The 18,148-nt window shown below is 38.5% G+C and overlaps 1 protein-coding gene across 1 annotated transcript in view; it reads right to left on the bottom strand.

The window, feature by feature from the left end:
- Positions 1–18,148, bottom strand: part of ADGB (androglobin) — a 4,124,629-nt gene that overhangs the window by 528,056 nt on the left and 3,578,425 nt on the right. The window contains exon 31 of the mRNA XM_044074542.1: positions 16,910–17,112. Within this exon, the coding sequence (XP_043930477.1) occupies positions 16,910–17,112 (203 nt within the window). The remainder of the gene's footprint in view (positions 1–16,909; positions 17,113–18,148) is intronic.

The following is an 18,148-nucleotide window of genomic DNA, read 5'->3' on the forward strand; positions in this document are numbered from 1 at the left end:
TAGTGATGTTGTGAGGAAAATACTCAATGATCTCTGATATCTACTCCAGTATGGAACTCTGGTAACTGATAATGGAGATCTTATAATGCAGGGCTCAGCCCCTGCAACCTTTTACTTAATATAATAAACTCTTAGGTCAATGCACCTTGAAGAAAGGGGAATTTTCCTGTAAGCTTCTTTTTTATAAAGAGTGCATTTTCATATTCAGTATCACTGGTAAAGATATCCATAACTAATTATGCTACCAAATTCTTCTTGAGATACAGAAAGACATAAAAAGAGGTTTATTTTTTTTTATCTGTGGTGGGATGAAGGTGAACTTTAGGGAGCTCTTTAGGATTGCTTGTGAAGGACATTTGCCAGTACACCCTCAACAATCTGGGATTTGCTAGACTGGAGTTGGTGGTGGGGGCTAGGAAGTTGACTCTGCCAGTCTTCTTCCTGCAAAAGTAAAAAAAAACTCTTTGACAAGGAATCAGTAATCAAGTGATGCTACCTAAATTGGAATCACATCTTGTACTGGTGTATGCCAACACTGAATACCTAACTTCTACCACATAAATGTACACACTCTTTTTCCTTCAGAGTTGCCACTTGTGAAAGTTCAATGAGTAATTACTTCTTTTCTCAGGACAGTTTCTAACAACAAGTCATATAATCAGATCTAGCTGTCAGCTCAGTCTGTAAAACATTATGAGGTTAGGGCTCTACTATAGTTTGAATCAACAATCGGGACAACCTTTTTCTTTTGGAAATTATAAAGCCAACAAACACTTATCCACTTGATAGCTTGCCTTACTACTGTTGTGAGAGCATTTGAAGGCATGTCACAGTGTTACTGAAGGACTGAATTAAGTTGATTTTCTGTTTTTCAAATTCTTCCTCCCCTATTTCAGATCTTCATTCTTTTGTTTTCTCTACCGTACCTAAGAATATTTAAAATTTTCTTCTAGATTTCATACATTAAATTGACTTCTTTGTCTCATCCTTTTTTCCTAAGGCAACATTTTTTCTTCAGTACAAAAGCTTGCATATATTCTAACCTCCTAATTTTAATAATCTTTATTAAAAGCTTACAGTATTTATAATTCACAGTATCACAGATGTGACCAGGTAGACTACTGAAAGACAATGAAAATGTTTATACTCTCATAGGTAGTTATTAGGTGTGCAGTCCAGAAGACTACTAGCCCAGCTTCCCAATTGCTCCAGAGCACTGTAAGGTTAAGCATCTTGCTCAAATTCACACAGTAAACAAATGGAAGTTGAGGGAATCAAACACTAAAACAGAGGAAGCAGCTCATTAACAGATCACAGCCTTAATCATCTGTTCTAATAGGCCTTTTACAACAGTTTTTAAACAACTTTATTGAATTACCGCTTGTGACATAGGCAAATTTATATTTATATAAAAGCAATAAAACCTTATTGACAAGTTCACATTTACAAACATTATAACTCACACATATTGCTTTATATTATATAAGCTAAGCAACAATACATAAATTATTCAATTGCTGCCTTTTTTTTTTTTTTTTTTTTTTTTTTTTAGAAAAGAACATCTTTATTGAACCATCACTTATGATATAGGCAATCCTCCGTTTATATAAATGAAAACAAATCACACCGACACAATCCTAGTTGCAAGCATTTTACATCACAAACCATACTGACACACTCCTAATGGTAAACATTATATATCACTTATAATCTATCCAATCATTTTCAGTCAAATATTACATAGCTCATTTAAGTCCTGTCTTCTTTTAAACCTCATTCCTCCCCTGTATGTATTGTTCCCAAAATTCCCATTTTTTTCTATATAGTTTGCTCCTACCCTTTTATAAAGATTTCAGTTCCAGTTTTATCTTTGTTACTATATTCACTACTTCTAGTGTAGTTGGTTTACTTTTTGATTTCCATTTCCTAGTTAATTGCTTTTTTGGCAGCCATCATAATTAGACATGGCAAGGCCTTACCATGTCTAGGCAATTCTGATTCTGTATCATAGCACAGAAAAATCATCTCCCTCATCACACCAGTCTGCCCACCCAGCATCTTCGACAATGTACCTCAGGGAATCCTTAAAGTCCACCAACTTGCCACACTCCCAGAAAATATGTTCCCAATTACCTCTTTCTTCCTCATGACATCTCCAACACTTGCTGTCTACGACAGGAAACATTCTCTGGAGTCTACTTGGGGTATAAAAATATCTGTGTAAACATTTCCAAGCAAAATTCTGAAATCCAGATTTTGTTGCATATCTGAGAGACATGTAAATATCCTCATTTCCCAAACCTTTCTAACCTTCTCTGCTTGTTTCTTATAGTTATCGTGTACTTTTTTATATGCTCTACTAATTATTCCTTTTTTAATGGCAGTTTCTGTTCCAGATTCTACTAAAACCTCTACCAGTGGTAGTCTTTTGTTTAGGACCCCCTACTTCTTTCTCTTTGCTTATACCCTGATATCAACTCTTGATAAGGAAGACAATCTCTAATCTGCAGTCCAAATAAATTCTTGGCATCCTCCCATTCTATCATGTTTCCCTGTCTAGTTATTTGTTTCCAATACCTTAGCTCCTTTGCCAGTTTTAGCCAATAAATTTCAGCCTTCTCTTGTCTATTGCCTATATCCCTAATTGCAGTCATCCTATCTGTAGAATCTCCTTTCTCCATTCCCATGATGGCTTAGCATACTTTCTGCTACTTTATGGCTATAATATTCTGTATGATTACGGTTATTCTCCTTAAATGCCTGCATCCAAAATCTCAGTCTCTCCTTGTTTCTTGAGCTTCCCCCCCATTTCATCATCATCCCTTTCCACTCTGAATTATAGTTTTCTGTTTGTGTTATGTACATGAGCCTTAACTGTATAACTCTGAAATACTCCTTCAAATTGCCATATTCTACTGGAAGAATCAGCTTATCCCACTTGACCCTTGCCATCTTCCCCTCCTAGATAAAGTCCTTCAAATTTGAAAAAGTCCAATATTTCCAGATATTTTTGTTCTGTCACATTTCACAAATATAACTATTGCACTGTAATTCCACATTAAGTTTCTAGTTTTATTACTGCTCATCTCCATCTCCTAAATCCTATCTCTGCTTTATTCCCAATGTACTCTCAGTTCTTATAGTCAACTCACATGCTCCCTTCCTTTTCTCCAACATTTTCTATTGAAACACTGGAAAAGATTTCACAGGTACAGTCTCTCTGTGGTCTTTATTACTAGAAGAACAAGAAGCAGAATCTTCTTTTGTTTCACAGCTCACATTTGGTTGGACAGACTTTTGTATTTCCTCCTTAGGATGTCCTTGGTAAAAAAAATGATTTTGTCCCTCTAGGGTAGAATACCTTGAAGACAGCTGGGTATAGCAGTTTGAATCTCACACTTACATCTCTACATTCCCTGAATATTCCAATGAATTTACTCATCTTCTGCCCGATGTACAGTGAGTAATCATTCTCCACAAACACTCTGCTGTCTCCCACTTTTAGTAGTTTGTCCTCCTGCCACAGTTTTGTCAGAATCAACTCCTTCTGCTGGTACTATTAATGGTCAAGGTTGCTTTCTCATAGCCAGGTTTGGAGCATGCACACAATGTGCCCTTTCAACTAACAACTCCTACTGTGGAATACCAGCCCAGTTGCTTATTTCTGCTCTTGTAAAATGAATGCTGTCTGTTCCTCCCAGCTTCTGTTGTATAGCTGAAAATCTTAGGTTTTCCTTGCATGCTCTGTCCTCTAATTCTACTATTTTTTTGAAACATCTCTTCCTGAGCAGTCGCATATCCAGCCAGCCTTTTCTTTATTTCAGCCTCTGATTTTTGCAGCTTTATCCCCTCATCTGAATAGCTGTTTAAAGCTTCTTCCATTTTTTCCAATATTTTGTTGTTTGTGTTGATATATTTCATTAGTGTTAGGTTTATTTTAACCAGTTCTGTTTGGAGTTTATTTGTTTATTTATTTATTTTACATTTATTTTATATTTGTTAACCGGGTTAGTCCAACTGAGCTTTTGGCTCATTTTCAGTGGAGACCCGAGGAGAAAAGCTCCTTAGTGAGTTTAAAAATTTAAGAACAAACAGTTAACAAAATATTGTTTACAATCATCTGAAAATTACATTAGAGAAAATAATGCCTTCATAATTCTTGTTAGGTTATATACAGCATGTATACAAAAATAACATTGATATAAAGTGGTTAAAACCAGTGAGACAGAGAGGTTAAAGTTTGTTATGATAGACAGGGAAGGAGAGGAACTTGAGGGAGGGTATAACTGAAAAGAATAGAAGGGAAGGAGATAGTGGGAGAATAATGAACAAAAAAGTGAGGACTGGTGTAGGGAGGGGTATTCAAAGCTGGGGTAGGGTAGTTTCCAGGGGGATGACTACAGTGGCAGGACCATTTTTTGTTAGGTATATTCAAGTGGCTAGCTTGACATTCTTGGTATGGTCAAGGGACCTAATTTCTTGGGCTAGTTCATTCCAAGATGTAGTTGGGTTATAATAATACAGTAAAGATCCTGTTTTTGGTTTATAAATCTGTAGCAAGTCTTGGTCTGAGCTGCGTAGGGTCCTGGTCAGGGAATATTTAGATATAATAGATAAAAGACTAGGGCAGAGAGGATGGAGTGGAAAATCTATTGTTGATATAGTAGGAGCAGATGGGGGAATTCGAGCCAGTCCAGTTGCTTAAGGGATAAGCAATGGTGAGACTTGTAGGTTTGGTGTGCTGTGAATCTGGCCACGTTATTATAGGTAGTTTAAAGTTATGTAATGAGTGTGGTGTTAAGGTCTGTGAATAAGTGGCAGGTCTATAGAATGGTGAGAAAAAGAAATGCATGGGAGAGACTTATTCTGGCTGTGTTGGTTAAATATCTCTGATTAAAGGAGTTCATGTTTCTGGTGAATTTTTTAATACAATTAGTAATATGGAGATCAAATTTAAGCTGATCATGTATGATGACTCCCAGCAGTTTAGTGCTAGGTTTAATAGTAATGATGGTGTTATTGCTTGATAGGATGGTAAATGTGGTTTTGAGACTGGTGAGGTTCTTGAGGAGGAAGAGTAGGAGCTTAGTTTTCTTAGGATTGAGAATTAATTTGCTATCACAAAGCCATGTCTCTATGGTATTGAAAGATGCCTGGGTAGCAGAGTGGAGGTCTGATGGATTATCTGCAATGGTGATGAAAGTAGAGTCATCTGCATATTGTACAAGTGTTGAGTGGGGACAAGAGGTGTAAAGTAGATTAGTGAAAATATGAAAGAGCAGTGGCCCAAGTATGGATCCATGGGAGACTCCCATTGGCACATTGAGGAGGGGGATAGTGCAGATTGCCATTTAACAGCTTGCTGGTGGTTAGAGAGATAGCTAGAGAACCAGGAAATAGTGGGAGGAGAGAATTTTAAGTAGGAGAGTTTGTCCAAGAGGAGAGGATGGGAGACAGTGTCAAAAGTTTTGGAGAGGTCTAGGAACAGGCATGAGACAAGTTTATTGTTGTCACGTGCAAGAGATACAGTATTGATGAAGGATATTAGTGCAGTTGTGGTACTATGTTTGCGACAGAATCCATGCTGAGTGTGTGTGAGAAAGTTTTCTTGTAGAATGTATTGCATTACCTGCTTGTGAATGCATTTCCCTAGAATTTTAGAGAGGGGAGAGAGTATAGCAACTGGTCTGTAGTTTGATATATCAGAAGAATTACTGCCTTTGTGAATGGGTAATGCAAATATTTTTTTCCATATTGCTGGGACATATGATTCAGAGACAGAGCGATTAATCAGGATGGAAACTGGATAGGCTAGGGGTTCAACAGCAATCTGTAGAAAATAGGAGGGTAGATTTTCAGCTGAGGGGGAGCAGGGTTTGAGTTTGGAGAGTAAGGATTTTATATAGTTTGTTGATACAAATTTAAGGGAAGAGTTAGAAGGATTGGGAGAAGAAGCTGAGATTGTGAGGTTATTGGCATTTTTCCCAGTGGGAAGAGAATTGACTATGGTAGTTACTGAGTCAATAAAATGATTATTAAATTTAATGGCAGTTTCTTCTGGTGTTTTATTTGGGAAAGGGTTTGGTGGGGAAGGGTTTCCCAGATGTAGTATATGATTGATAGTGTTCCAGAATTGTGGGGGGGTCTGATTTTAGGGTAGCGGGAAGGTTAGCATAGAAGTTTGTTTTGTCTTTGTTGATATTTTTCTTTATTTGGAGAAAAGTGGTCTTAGTTTTAGTCCATAATTTTAGTATCCTGTCTCGGTTTTTCATCAGGGTTTGAGTAGATTTGGTAAGCCAAGGAGCTGTGTTGGATTTGATTCTAATTGTTAAGAAAGGTGGTGTTGAAAGAGTGGACAGCCTTGTCTAAGGGGAGAGTGGTGAGATGAGAATATTTAATTCTATAGAGTTGGTCAATGAAAAAGTCAAGACTGAAGGATGAGATTTTGCGGGAAGTGGTGAAATGGGGAGTATCTGGTTACTGTGATAGGGCAGTGGTCACTAAGGACATTTTGAAGGATCTGAGGGATATGGTAGTTTTGGGGGGTGAGAGACCTAAATCCAGTCCAGAAGAGATCTTGGAAGGTGTGACTTATTAATAAAGTTGGGGTAGTGATTAGCTGCTCAAATCCATGTAAGCTGATACAAGACATAGTGTTGGGAGTTTGAACTGAGAGCCAATCAATGTTTATGTCCCCTAGTATGATGGTTTCATTATGGATGGTCTGAGAGAGGTGAGATAGGATGTTTTTGAGTATATTAATATTATCTCCAGGGGAGATATATATATATTGCTACTACAGTTATGGTGGTAAAGTTAAGTTTAAAATTGGCAAGTAGGAGTTCAGATGTAGAGAAATAGGGTAGAGGGAGATTTGGACTAAATATAGAAAGGTGATCAGGGTAGAGTATGGCTACTCTTCATCCTTTTTTCTTTTGTCTATCAAGTCTAAGGATGTTATAGCCAGGAGGGATAATTTCACTATCTTGGTAGTGTGGTTTCAGCCAAGTTTCAGTTAGGGTGATTATGTCAGGAGTATAGTGAGTTAACCAGGCATGGGATTCCTGAACTTTATTTACTAAACTCCTGAGGTTGATAGAAGAGAAAGATACTTATTTTTTTAAGGGAGAGAAGTTGGTTATATTTGGTACATGAGGATTAATGTTCAGGGTAGAGTGGGAGGGGCCTAGGTTAGGATGGATGTCTCCTGATAGAAGTAGAGGTTTGAAGTAGAGTAATTGTTTGAGTGGGGGGACTTTTCTTTTTTTTTTAAGGAGGTTGGAAGAGGGGGAGATCATTTTATTTTAGGAAAGGGAGTGGTATGGGTTAGGATGGAAGGACAGATTAGTATAGGAGGCTGGAGTTTTGTACCTGGATTTAAAGTCCAGTTAGTGGGGTGGAAATGGGGTGGAGGTAGTTGTGAGTGGCAGGAAGTGAGAAAGTAAAGGCAATAGAGTATTGGTATCAGGAGTAAGGTTTGTGTTCTGAAAGACTTGATATAAGATGGAGTATGTGGAGATAATGGGAAGGAGGGATGAGAGATAAGCAGGGGTGTGTGAGAAGGTGGTACAAGTGAAGTGGTGTGTTAGAAAGGAAGTAGGTGGGAGGGGATAAGGGTGGAGTTAGAGAGATATGGTTTAGGTTAATAAGTATAAAGGAAATGAGATGGGGTGGGTGGGAGGAGAGTGAAGTGAGCCCTAGTGTAGCGAGGATGAACGGAGTGGGGCCCTACCAAGCAGCAGCTGTTTAAGAAAAACTCTCAGTCAGCCCTGAGCCAGAATCATTCAGGATTACTGCAAATATCAAAGTGTTTTCAGCAACAGTGTTAACACAGAATTGCAACAAGAGCATTTTCAATAACAAAAAGGACATATACAAAGTTAAAATGTAATTGAACAATTTTAAATAGTAGTTCAAAAAGTACCTGGCGAGCACAATAAACCACGTGAATGTTGTCAGTGTACAGTGTGTGGAAGGGATAGTTCGATGCAATTCAAAGATATCGCTACATGTACCAGGAAACTAATAACAACTAGGGCCGGATGTGATAGGTGTAGAGGGGGGGGAGGTATACACCTGGCAAGTAGCAGCTGTTCAAGAAAAACTATCAGTCAGCCCTGAGCCAGAATCAGTCAGGATTACTGCAAAAATCAAAGTGTTTCTGTTAAAATTCTGGGAAGTTAGCTAAGTTGTATTTATATGGGGAAACAGTGATAGTTTAGGTGTAGTTACAGGAGGGGTGCGAGGGTCAGTATAGGGCATCTGGTTCCTGAGGTGTTGTGCTCACCCTGGTTAAAGAAACCTAAATTCCAAGGTGGAATAAGGTAAATGTGTTCAGATAGGATTTCAGATAATTATTTGCTCATTAACATATAATTATCTGAAATCCTATCTGAACACATTTACCTTATATTTGCTCATTAACAGAGATAGCCATGGTGGTGCAGCGGTAGCTTTGTTGCCTCACAGCAAGAGGTTCTCCTGTTTGATTCTCGGCTAGAGTGCAGGGCGTGTCTTGTGTGTGGAGTCTGCATGTCCTCCCCGTGGTTGGGTGGCGTTCGAAAGACATGCGTAAATGGGCGTGCCTTTGTTGAAGGTTGGACGTTGAGCTGGCACTTCGGCGTTCGTGAAAATCTACTGCCAATCTAGGCACACAGATAGACAGTAACCTAAACTTTGACCATCAAGTAGCTGCAGTAGTGAGAAAATCCTTCTGTGTGGCTCAACTTATAATTAATGGCATGACATCAAGATCAAAGGAAGTCATAGTTCCATTATACTTGGCCCTCATCTGGCTCATAATCAAGTGCAATGCTCCCTTCTACATGTACCTAATCAGGCACTTACACCAACCGGAGCAGATCCAGAGGTTTCTTATTACAGAAATAAAAGCTGTAAGACATGTCTTATGCAGGCTGACTTAAAGCCCTATCCCTTTACTCAATCTCATTTAATTTATTGAGAGTGGACTTATGCCTGACCTACAAGGCATTCTCTGATCCACCCCTGATGAAAATTTTACGTATTCACAAGAAAAATTATATGGAAGTTATGCATTCCATGGACCTAAACTTTATTTGTGACTCTAACAGAACTTGCTGGAGAGACAGACTTTTATCCCAAAAGCTACCTTGTCTATGGAATAAACTTCTCATCTTCATAAAACAAAGCCCTTCCCTCAATCTCTTTAAAATTAATTTGGATAAATGGATGGCAAACCGTAAAATCACTCCTGGGATATTGCCCATGTCCCTTATGGACAGAGGGAGTCTGTAAAATGACTCAGGGCTCTAACATCCAAAGACCCACTGCCCAGATACTGCCGCATCCCATTTTTGGGGAATATATAATATTGTCATATCCTGGGTATTATTGGCTAGGCTTGTAGCGTAGTAATCACCTTGTAAACCTATGATTGGAAACCAAGTCTGTCAGGGTATAAATGATTTTATTGTAACAAACATTCTAACAAAAAAACAGATGGAGGTGTTATAATAGGGATTAATGATTGTTATGAGATTTGTGATTATTACATGTTCACTGATAATACCAATACTGTAGACTGTGCAATTGTAACAATAAAGACAAACCTGGAGCATATAACAAGTCTTGGCGTGAAAAGACAGCCAAAGTCAAGTGTTGATGAACTAGACAATTTGTACATTTCTTGCATGAAACACAGGGGGAAAGAATAATACTGGCTTGCGACTTAAATTTACCAGAAACAAACTGGAATAATACAGATTTTTCAATCTCTTTCAACTTTCTGGTTTAAAAGCCTGCGTTTGCGCTTGTTTCCCTCCTTTCCTGTAACTAGTCTAGTCCAGATACAGATTTGCTGTATCCAGGACTGTTTGTAAGCTTCTGAGCCCCCCCCCCCAAGCCTTTCTGTGTAGGAGGGAAGCATTCTAGCTTATCAGTGGGAGTGGTAAGCACTAGTTAGCCAATCTACCACAAGATCCAGGTACAAATTTTTAGTTGTAGCACTTGAATTTGCTTATTCATGCTTAGCACTTGTTCAGAACTTGTTAGCACTAAATAAGCTACGAATTACTACAGCACTCAACCATCCTCTTTACCTAGAGGAAAACAGTTTTTGTACTTACTTTCCTCACTTGCTTAGAGAAAAAACAGCTCTTATACTCACTTTCCTCACTTGTCTAGAGGAAAGTAATTTTTTATTCAGGCATGTCCAAGGGTCAGCTCCCAGTGTTCTCTCCTGTCTATCTGATGAACCTGGGCATCTTGAGGCAATGTAGCAATTGCCTCATTTACACAGACAACCCTCTCCTCCTACCACCCAACACCACATCCTGTGGAGATGCACTGATCTAGCCAAAAATGGAGGTAAAGCTCTCTCCAACCAAGACTGAACTTGACAGTCAAGAGAAGATAAACACTTACACCACACCACACTCATCACATAGTCCCACTAAACGTACACCACCAAAATCCACACATAGAAACAAAAAAACATTTGCAGAGGCTCTCAGTAATGATCTGCTCAAGCAAAAGAGACATCCAAAGCAGAAACGCAAGCAACCTCCACCCCCCCAACACAACCCAAATAGCACACAGCCCGCAGACTCAGTGTGCCAATAAACCACAGCCCATAAGGCAAACCAAAGTACCCAACACACTAGTCATAGGTGACTCTATAGTCAGGCACACTGATGTCCCACTCACCAGGCTAAACAAGGAGAAAGTTACTGTCAGCTGCATGTTGGGTGCCAGGATCCGCCACATAACCCACGCACTCAGGTCACTCCACAACAAGTACAAATATGACTCTGTCATTGTTCATACTGGTGTGAATGACCTGAGATGTGCCTCCCTGGACTACATGAAAAGAGACATGGAAGAGCTCTCCGATCTTGTAACCCAGGCAGGTATGACCCTAGCCCTGAGTAGCATTCTGCCATCGCCCAGAATGATACCGCAGTAGAAGGACAAAATTATTGACTTCAACAATTGGCTAAGCTTCTGGTGTCATTCTAAGGGGATCCAGTATCTGTCTGCCTGGAACGACATGGTCAATAGACCACGATGCTTTGCCAGAGATGGCCTGCACCTGTCGCCCTTGGGATTCCGGATACTGGCTAAGCCTCTTGCCGCCCCTATAGTGGCTTTTTTATACAAGGTTCAAATGACAAATTCACCACCATAACAGGAACAGGCAAGCAAAAACTGAGGGTAATGCTACTCAGTGCTAGAAGTCTAAATCTCAAAATACATTCACTCGAGGCACTCCTTAAAATGGAGAACTTCGATAACTGTGCAGTGACTGAGACCTGGTTCAGGGCTCTATAGAGCACCCCTGCATTACCAGGCTATAACTCATACCACATGTTTTGGCCATCCAACCTGGACCTTTACACCAAAGGCGAAAGTGTGTCCATATTCATTAAGGATATCCACACCTCCAGGCTAGTTGTGCAGCATAATGCATCCGAGGTTATCCAAATGCAACTAACTCTGGGCAAAACTGCAATCCAAATTGTAGTTTGCTGCAGATCCCCCACCATGCCCCAGGATTCCCACTCCTCTTTTCTTGATATACTGGAAAATATTAGGGTTCAACTAAACACCCTAATAATGGGCGATTTCAACTACCCCACCATTAACTGGGAAAACTACTTATGTACCAACTCCTTCACTCACCGCTTTCTGGAATTTATAAATTCCAGTGCCCTGGATCAACTTATCCACACCCCACCAGGGGCAACAATATCCTAGACCTAGTCATTATCAACATGAGTGACCGGTGTTCCACACCTCAAATCAACTCCTCATTGTTCAGATCCGACCATAAGCTAATCACCCTAGATATCCGCATCCCACCCCCACCCACCATTAAGGAAACCACAGTAAAAAAATTCTCCAAAGCCAACTTCATGCTTCTTAAGACAGAAGTGGCGAACTTCATGACACCCATGCAGATGGACAATACAGTTACAACTGCTGAATCCTACATAAGTGCAGTCTATAAGCACTTACACAAGTGCATGAATCGTGCTATCCCAAACAGAACCAAGATGCTATCCTCCAAAAAAAGGAAGCCAATCTGGTGGTCCCCTGCCATAAACAAACTGTACAACAGAAGGAAGAAACTGTTGCAAAATAGAGTAAAATCTCATGAGTGGAGGAGCGCCCTGGTCAGCCTCAATATGAAGATGAGATCCCTTATAAGATCCTCCAAAGCTAGCTATGAAAACAAAATTGCCACTGATTCTAAGGGCAACCACAAAGCATTCTATAGCTATGTCAAGAATCTCAATGGCAACACCCAGATATGCTCTGTGTTACAGCACAATGGCACAAAAATTACAGAACCAACTGATAATGCCAACATCCTGGCAGATAGGTTCGGTGACAACTTTACCCCCCCCCCTCTCACCCCATAAAGGGCCCATATCTATACAGGAAGAATGCAGAGTCCCTGTAATCACATCTATGCAGGTAAAATCTGCACTCTCTAAAACCAAAAACACAGCATCCATGGGACTGGACAACATCTCAGGTTGAGTTTTACACAAATTTCAGAACAAACTGGCTCCCCACCTCAGCACCATGTTCAATCATAGTCTCACATCAGGCTTTGTGCCCACTGAATGGCGCACAGCAACAGTTATCCCACTCCACAAAAGGGAGACACACTGATCCTGGGAACTACTGCCCTATTAGCCTGACGAGCCTGGTCTGCAAGACCATGGAACCTATCATCATGGAACTCATAAACAAAGACATTGGTAACCTCCAAACTCTGGACTCCACCCAGTTTGGGTTTGTGAAAGGCAGATCATGCCTTCTGAACCTGATCAACTTATTTGAGGCAGTCACCAAAGCCGTAGACGAGGGTAAGGTGGTTCACACAGCCTATCTTGACCTCGCCAAGGCTTTCGACACCATCCCCCATTCTGGAATTATAGCTAAACTCACTAAACTAGGTATAAATCCCTATGTCACAAGATGGGTTACCAACTGGCTCACTGACAGAACCCACACTGTAAAAGTTGCAGACTCCAAATCTGACTTCAAACCAGTGACAAGTGGAGTACCACATGGTTCAGTCCTGGGGCCTCTCCTGTTTGGTATCTACTTCTCTGAAGTACAGGCTAACACAAAAGGCTTCTGGCTAATGAAGTTTGCAGATGACTGCAATCTAGGAGCCATAGTTGAGTCCCCAAATGATGTGGACATCCTGCAGAAGGGCCTCACTGAGCAGATGCCTGGTGTCAGAGGCATGGCCTCAAGCTCAATGCCAAGAAGTGCAATGTCATCCCCTTTGGTAAAAACTCTGTACCCATGAACTACCACATAAACGGCAGTCTACTTAATGCCATATGTGTGATAAGAGACCTTGGGACCCAGGTGGACAGTAGTCTCTCCTTTGATAATCAAATCGCTACAGTAGTCAGGAAATCCTTCTATGTGGAACACCTCATCACAAAGGGGTTCTCATCCAGGAAAAAAGAGGTAATTGTTCCCCTCTACTCGGCACTCATTAGACCCATTATAGAGTACAGCGCCCCTTTTGGAATGTACCTCACAAGACATCTCCAACAGCTGGAAAGGCCACAGAAGTACCTCACAAAGAGGATTACTGGCCTCAAATAGATGCCCTACACTGACTGTCTCAAAAAACTCCAGCTTTACTCTGTAGCTTATCGCCTACTCCGAGGAGATCTCTGTATGTATATATATGTATATATATATATATATATATATATATATATATGCAGATATAAAGCTATGTTAAACCCAGAGCTGTTGGAAATGCTACACCTAAAGAAATCCCAATACCTCCGAGCTACATGCTCTAGGGACCTAAACCTTGTCACCACAATAAACAGGACATGCTGGAGGGATAGACTCCTGTCCCAGAGACTTCCTATACTCTGAAACAAGCTAACCATCTATGATAACAAAGTTCCTCATTAGCACTCTTCAAGAAAAATCTTGATGAGTGGATGGGAAATAGGAAATACACCCTGGGGATCACTTCTGTGGCTCTGCTCGACAGGGGCACTGGAAATTAACTTTCTTGGGTGGCTTTAGCCAGGGAACCTTGTTGGCTAGGCTTACTTAAGCCCTTGGGCCGATAGCCTAGTACCTACCTATGAATCAGCATTGGTAAGGAAATAATTTATACTGTATATTCAGTTCACATTGTAAAAAAAAAAAGTCTACCAGGGAACAGAACATACTAGACATTATTTGTGTTCCTAAGGAAATTACAGTAATTCATGTCAAGTTTTACCACCATTGATGTGCACTGATCATGGGGTTATATAGGTTCAGTGGTTGCTAGATAATGCTGTCAAACAGAAATCTAAACCTATGCACAGAAGATTAATAACAGATTATATGGAAGCAAAACAATTGCTATATAAAACTAACTGGAGTGATGCATTCAGTGGAAACAAACTGCAGAAGGAATGTGGTAAGGTTTGAATATAAAAAATTTAAAAAAAAAATAACATCAGGATCAAGACACATAACATCAAGAGAATATATTTCCCTAAGAGCAAGATACTTGCTTAATGTGAGAGAAAAACAATATAAGAAACAGAAAAGAGATCCAACTATAACTTTGAAAATTGAAATAAACAACCTGGACAGACAATTTAAACATAGTGTGAGACAAGGTCAAGAAAACTTTGAAGAAAATTTATATAAAGATGTTGAGTATAACAAGAAACAACTTTATAGATACACAAGATGTGGTAAGAGTAAAGACATGCAAACTGATAAACTGAGTGTAGATTCTAAAATGTATTCTCAGACACAACAGACTATAGATATGTTTGCAAAGTCTTATGCAAAGCAATTTGGCTCTGTTCTGTGGTTTGTATGCAGGTGACTTGAAAATGGGCAAACTGATTACATAAATTGTCCAGTAACATTCAGGTAAGCTCAAATACTGAAATCAAATTAGATTATATTGAAAAAGAATTAAGCAAATTAGACCCAAACAAAGCACAGGGTAGAGCTGGATCAGTAGTAATGAGCTGAGAATACTTTGTCACAAACTTACATTACTATTATATCTGCTATTCACTAGATCATTTAAATATAGGTATATTCTTCAAGACTGGAGACATGCACTTGTTAAACCTATATTTAAGGAAAAGGGGGGGGGGTATGACAAACTCAGAGCTATATAGACCATAATGTTACTTTCATGTTGTGGAAACATTATGGAGAAGTTTATGTTGGATAAATTATTGTCAGAATTGGAAAGGGTGAGACTTAAAATCATATAGCAGCATCCATATGTTGAAAATAGATCTAAAACCACCAGCAACAAAGTGTTCTACAACAATATAACAACTCTAAATGAAAAAGCATGCTGTGATATAATTTATATAGCCTTAACTTCAGCATTTGATAGGGTGATACACAAAAACTGATCAATAAATTAGAACAAGAAGGTGCTGATGTACTCTTGATAGTATGATAGCTGCATGGTTTACAAGCAGGACATGGCAAGTATTATAAAGCAATTGGACAGGTAAAATTCTAGGTTATAGTCAGGGTGTCCCACAGGGCTCTGTCCTAGTGCCATACTTGTTTAGGTTGTATCTTTCAGATCCATTATTTCATCTGAAGTGTTCTATGGTTTGTATGCAGATGACATGAAAATGGGCAAACTGATTACATGTATTACAGATAGGGCATGTCTGCCAAAGAATTTGACTAAAATTGGCCATTTGGGCACATGAAAATAATATGCTGATGAATACATCAAATATAAAGCATATGAGATTTGTAGTCAAAGACTGAAATAAATACAGCACTGATCAAAACTTCAGATTTACTTAAGGATCTAGGATATATAGGTAGATCCAGCTTTAAGTTTTTCTAATCATATTAACCAATTGGTTCATGATAGCTACAAAACTATAGGCGGCATAGAAAATTTACAAAGTCTATGAAATCAGAAAAGATTAAATCATTGTTTGTTATTTACATTAGACCCATAACTGAGGTTGGAATAACAATATAGAAATCTGGTAAGAAAACAAGTATGAGTAAATTGGAAAGAATGCATCAGAAAGATACTAAGAGCATAGGTTGTGAAAACTTAAGTTATTACAAAAGAAGAAAAAATCTGAACTTGTACAGTGTCTTATATAGTCATTTAAGAGAAAATCTTATTTATATATATATATATATATATATATATATATATATATATATACACATATATATACATATATATATATATATAGACATATATATATATATATATATATATAGACATATATATATATATATATATATATATATATATATATATATATATATATATAGACATATATATATATATAGACATATATATATATAATATATATATATATACACACACACACACAGATATATATATATATATAGATATATATATACACATATATATATATATATATATATATATATATATATATATATATATATATATATACACATATATATATATGTCTATATATCTATATATATATCTATATATCTATATATATACGTATAGGGCATTTAGGCATTTAGAGACAACCTCTGGGAATGTTTGAGTTTATCAAAAATAGTACAGAATCATCAGGCAACCTATACAGAAAATTCTATAAGAATGAGAAGTGTACTAATTGGTTCTCTGAGAGAGTAGCTGATGCACAGAATAGACTAGCAAATCACATTAAGGCAAGCAGTAGTTTAGATATTTTAAAGAACAACCTAGACACTTATTATGGGAATGGTATACTGGCAGGCTAGAAGGACATTATTGCCTGCGCCCAAAATTCATGTATGTATGCATGTATGTATCTAAATTATCTCTAAAAAAATCAGAACAATTAATATAAGTCTTTATGGATACTCTTGATTATAATATTTAAGGAAATAAATAAGCTCTTACCTGAGACTCTGGCCGTGATAAGGGCAACTGTTTGTCTTTCTCCTTTTCTTTATCTTTTCCTGACTTTTCTTTTTCAGTTTTGTCTGTCTTATCTTTCTGCCTCCTGGATGTTTTGGGGGTTCCAGCAGATTTCAGTCCTTCACTAGGATGCTGCACTTCTGGGTTTGGTGTAACAACTGGTTCTTCATGTTTTTCTGTATAAACTAAAATTTGGCAATGGACAATAGGAAATAAACCAAAGTCATGAAAACAAAAGCTAGACTGAAACAGCTTAAAAATCACACAAAACAGAAAATGGTATTGCAAACACCAAATGTGCAGAATGTAGCTAAATGTATATTAATAGCATTTCTTGTTGATTTTTGCAACTGATTATATATATACTCATCAGGTCTGTGATGGACAGTAGAAGAAGCCTTAATTTTGGGAGAGGCTCAGTAATCTAAGCATGTGGTGTCACAAAGTGCTTGGCACTAGCATAAGACAGAAACAGACTGTCACCTCAGTATGTAGGTCAAATAAGGAGATCATATTGTGAAACACAGAGTTTCAGTGAAGCAGGTTTCAAGGTAAAATAAGGCTCAGTTTGGTTCTTTAGGGCACTGCTGCAGAAAGTGGATCTCTAGCTTGGTGGTATCTGAATAATTTCTGCTGCAGGAAGCATGTCACAAAGCCATGAGGAAAGATCACACTACAACATGTGTTAGCAGAGTTGGATCTTGGTCAAATGAAGCCCTAGGCAGGATAATGGATGGGGGCCCCACCTAGACAAACACACAACAGCCACCCCCACACACCCATTCCATTTTCCCATAACTTGACTATTTCTCCCCAGTTCCCATAAACACTGCTCAGACCCGTCAGTGCTCATACTGTTTTCTTCTTTACTCTACAATGATTACAGATATTTGGATATAATTTAATACTTTTATTTCAAATTTTACAGCACAAACAGTGGTACACATTTGCTAAACAAAACAGTACAGTCTCGCAATGAAAACAGATAGCATTAACTGTAAATTTCTCTGCCCTTATTTTCAAACCATAGGCCCCTTGCACACATTTTTGGGACCATGCAGACATGAATGTGTTCTTTGATTCACCTTCCTGATTAAATTATATTCCTTGTATAATACAGCACCACTTGTTAAACTGCGTCTTACATTTGTAGTTTTGAACATTTTTCCAGTTGGTAATGAAACAAAATGTATGAACCAATGATGACAAAACTGCCCATTT

This window comes from Protopterus annectens, chromosome 1.part0 (genome assembly GCF_019279795.1).
Source record: "Protopterus annectens isolate FY-2018-M chromosome 1.part0, PAN1.0, whole genome shotgun sequence".
In the NCBI taxonomy this organism is placed as follows: Eukaryota; Metazoa; Chordata; order Ceratodontiformes; family Protopteridae; genus Protopterus; species Protopterus annectens.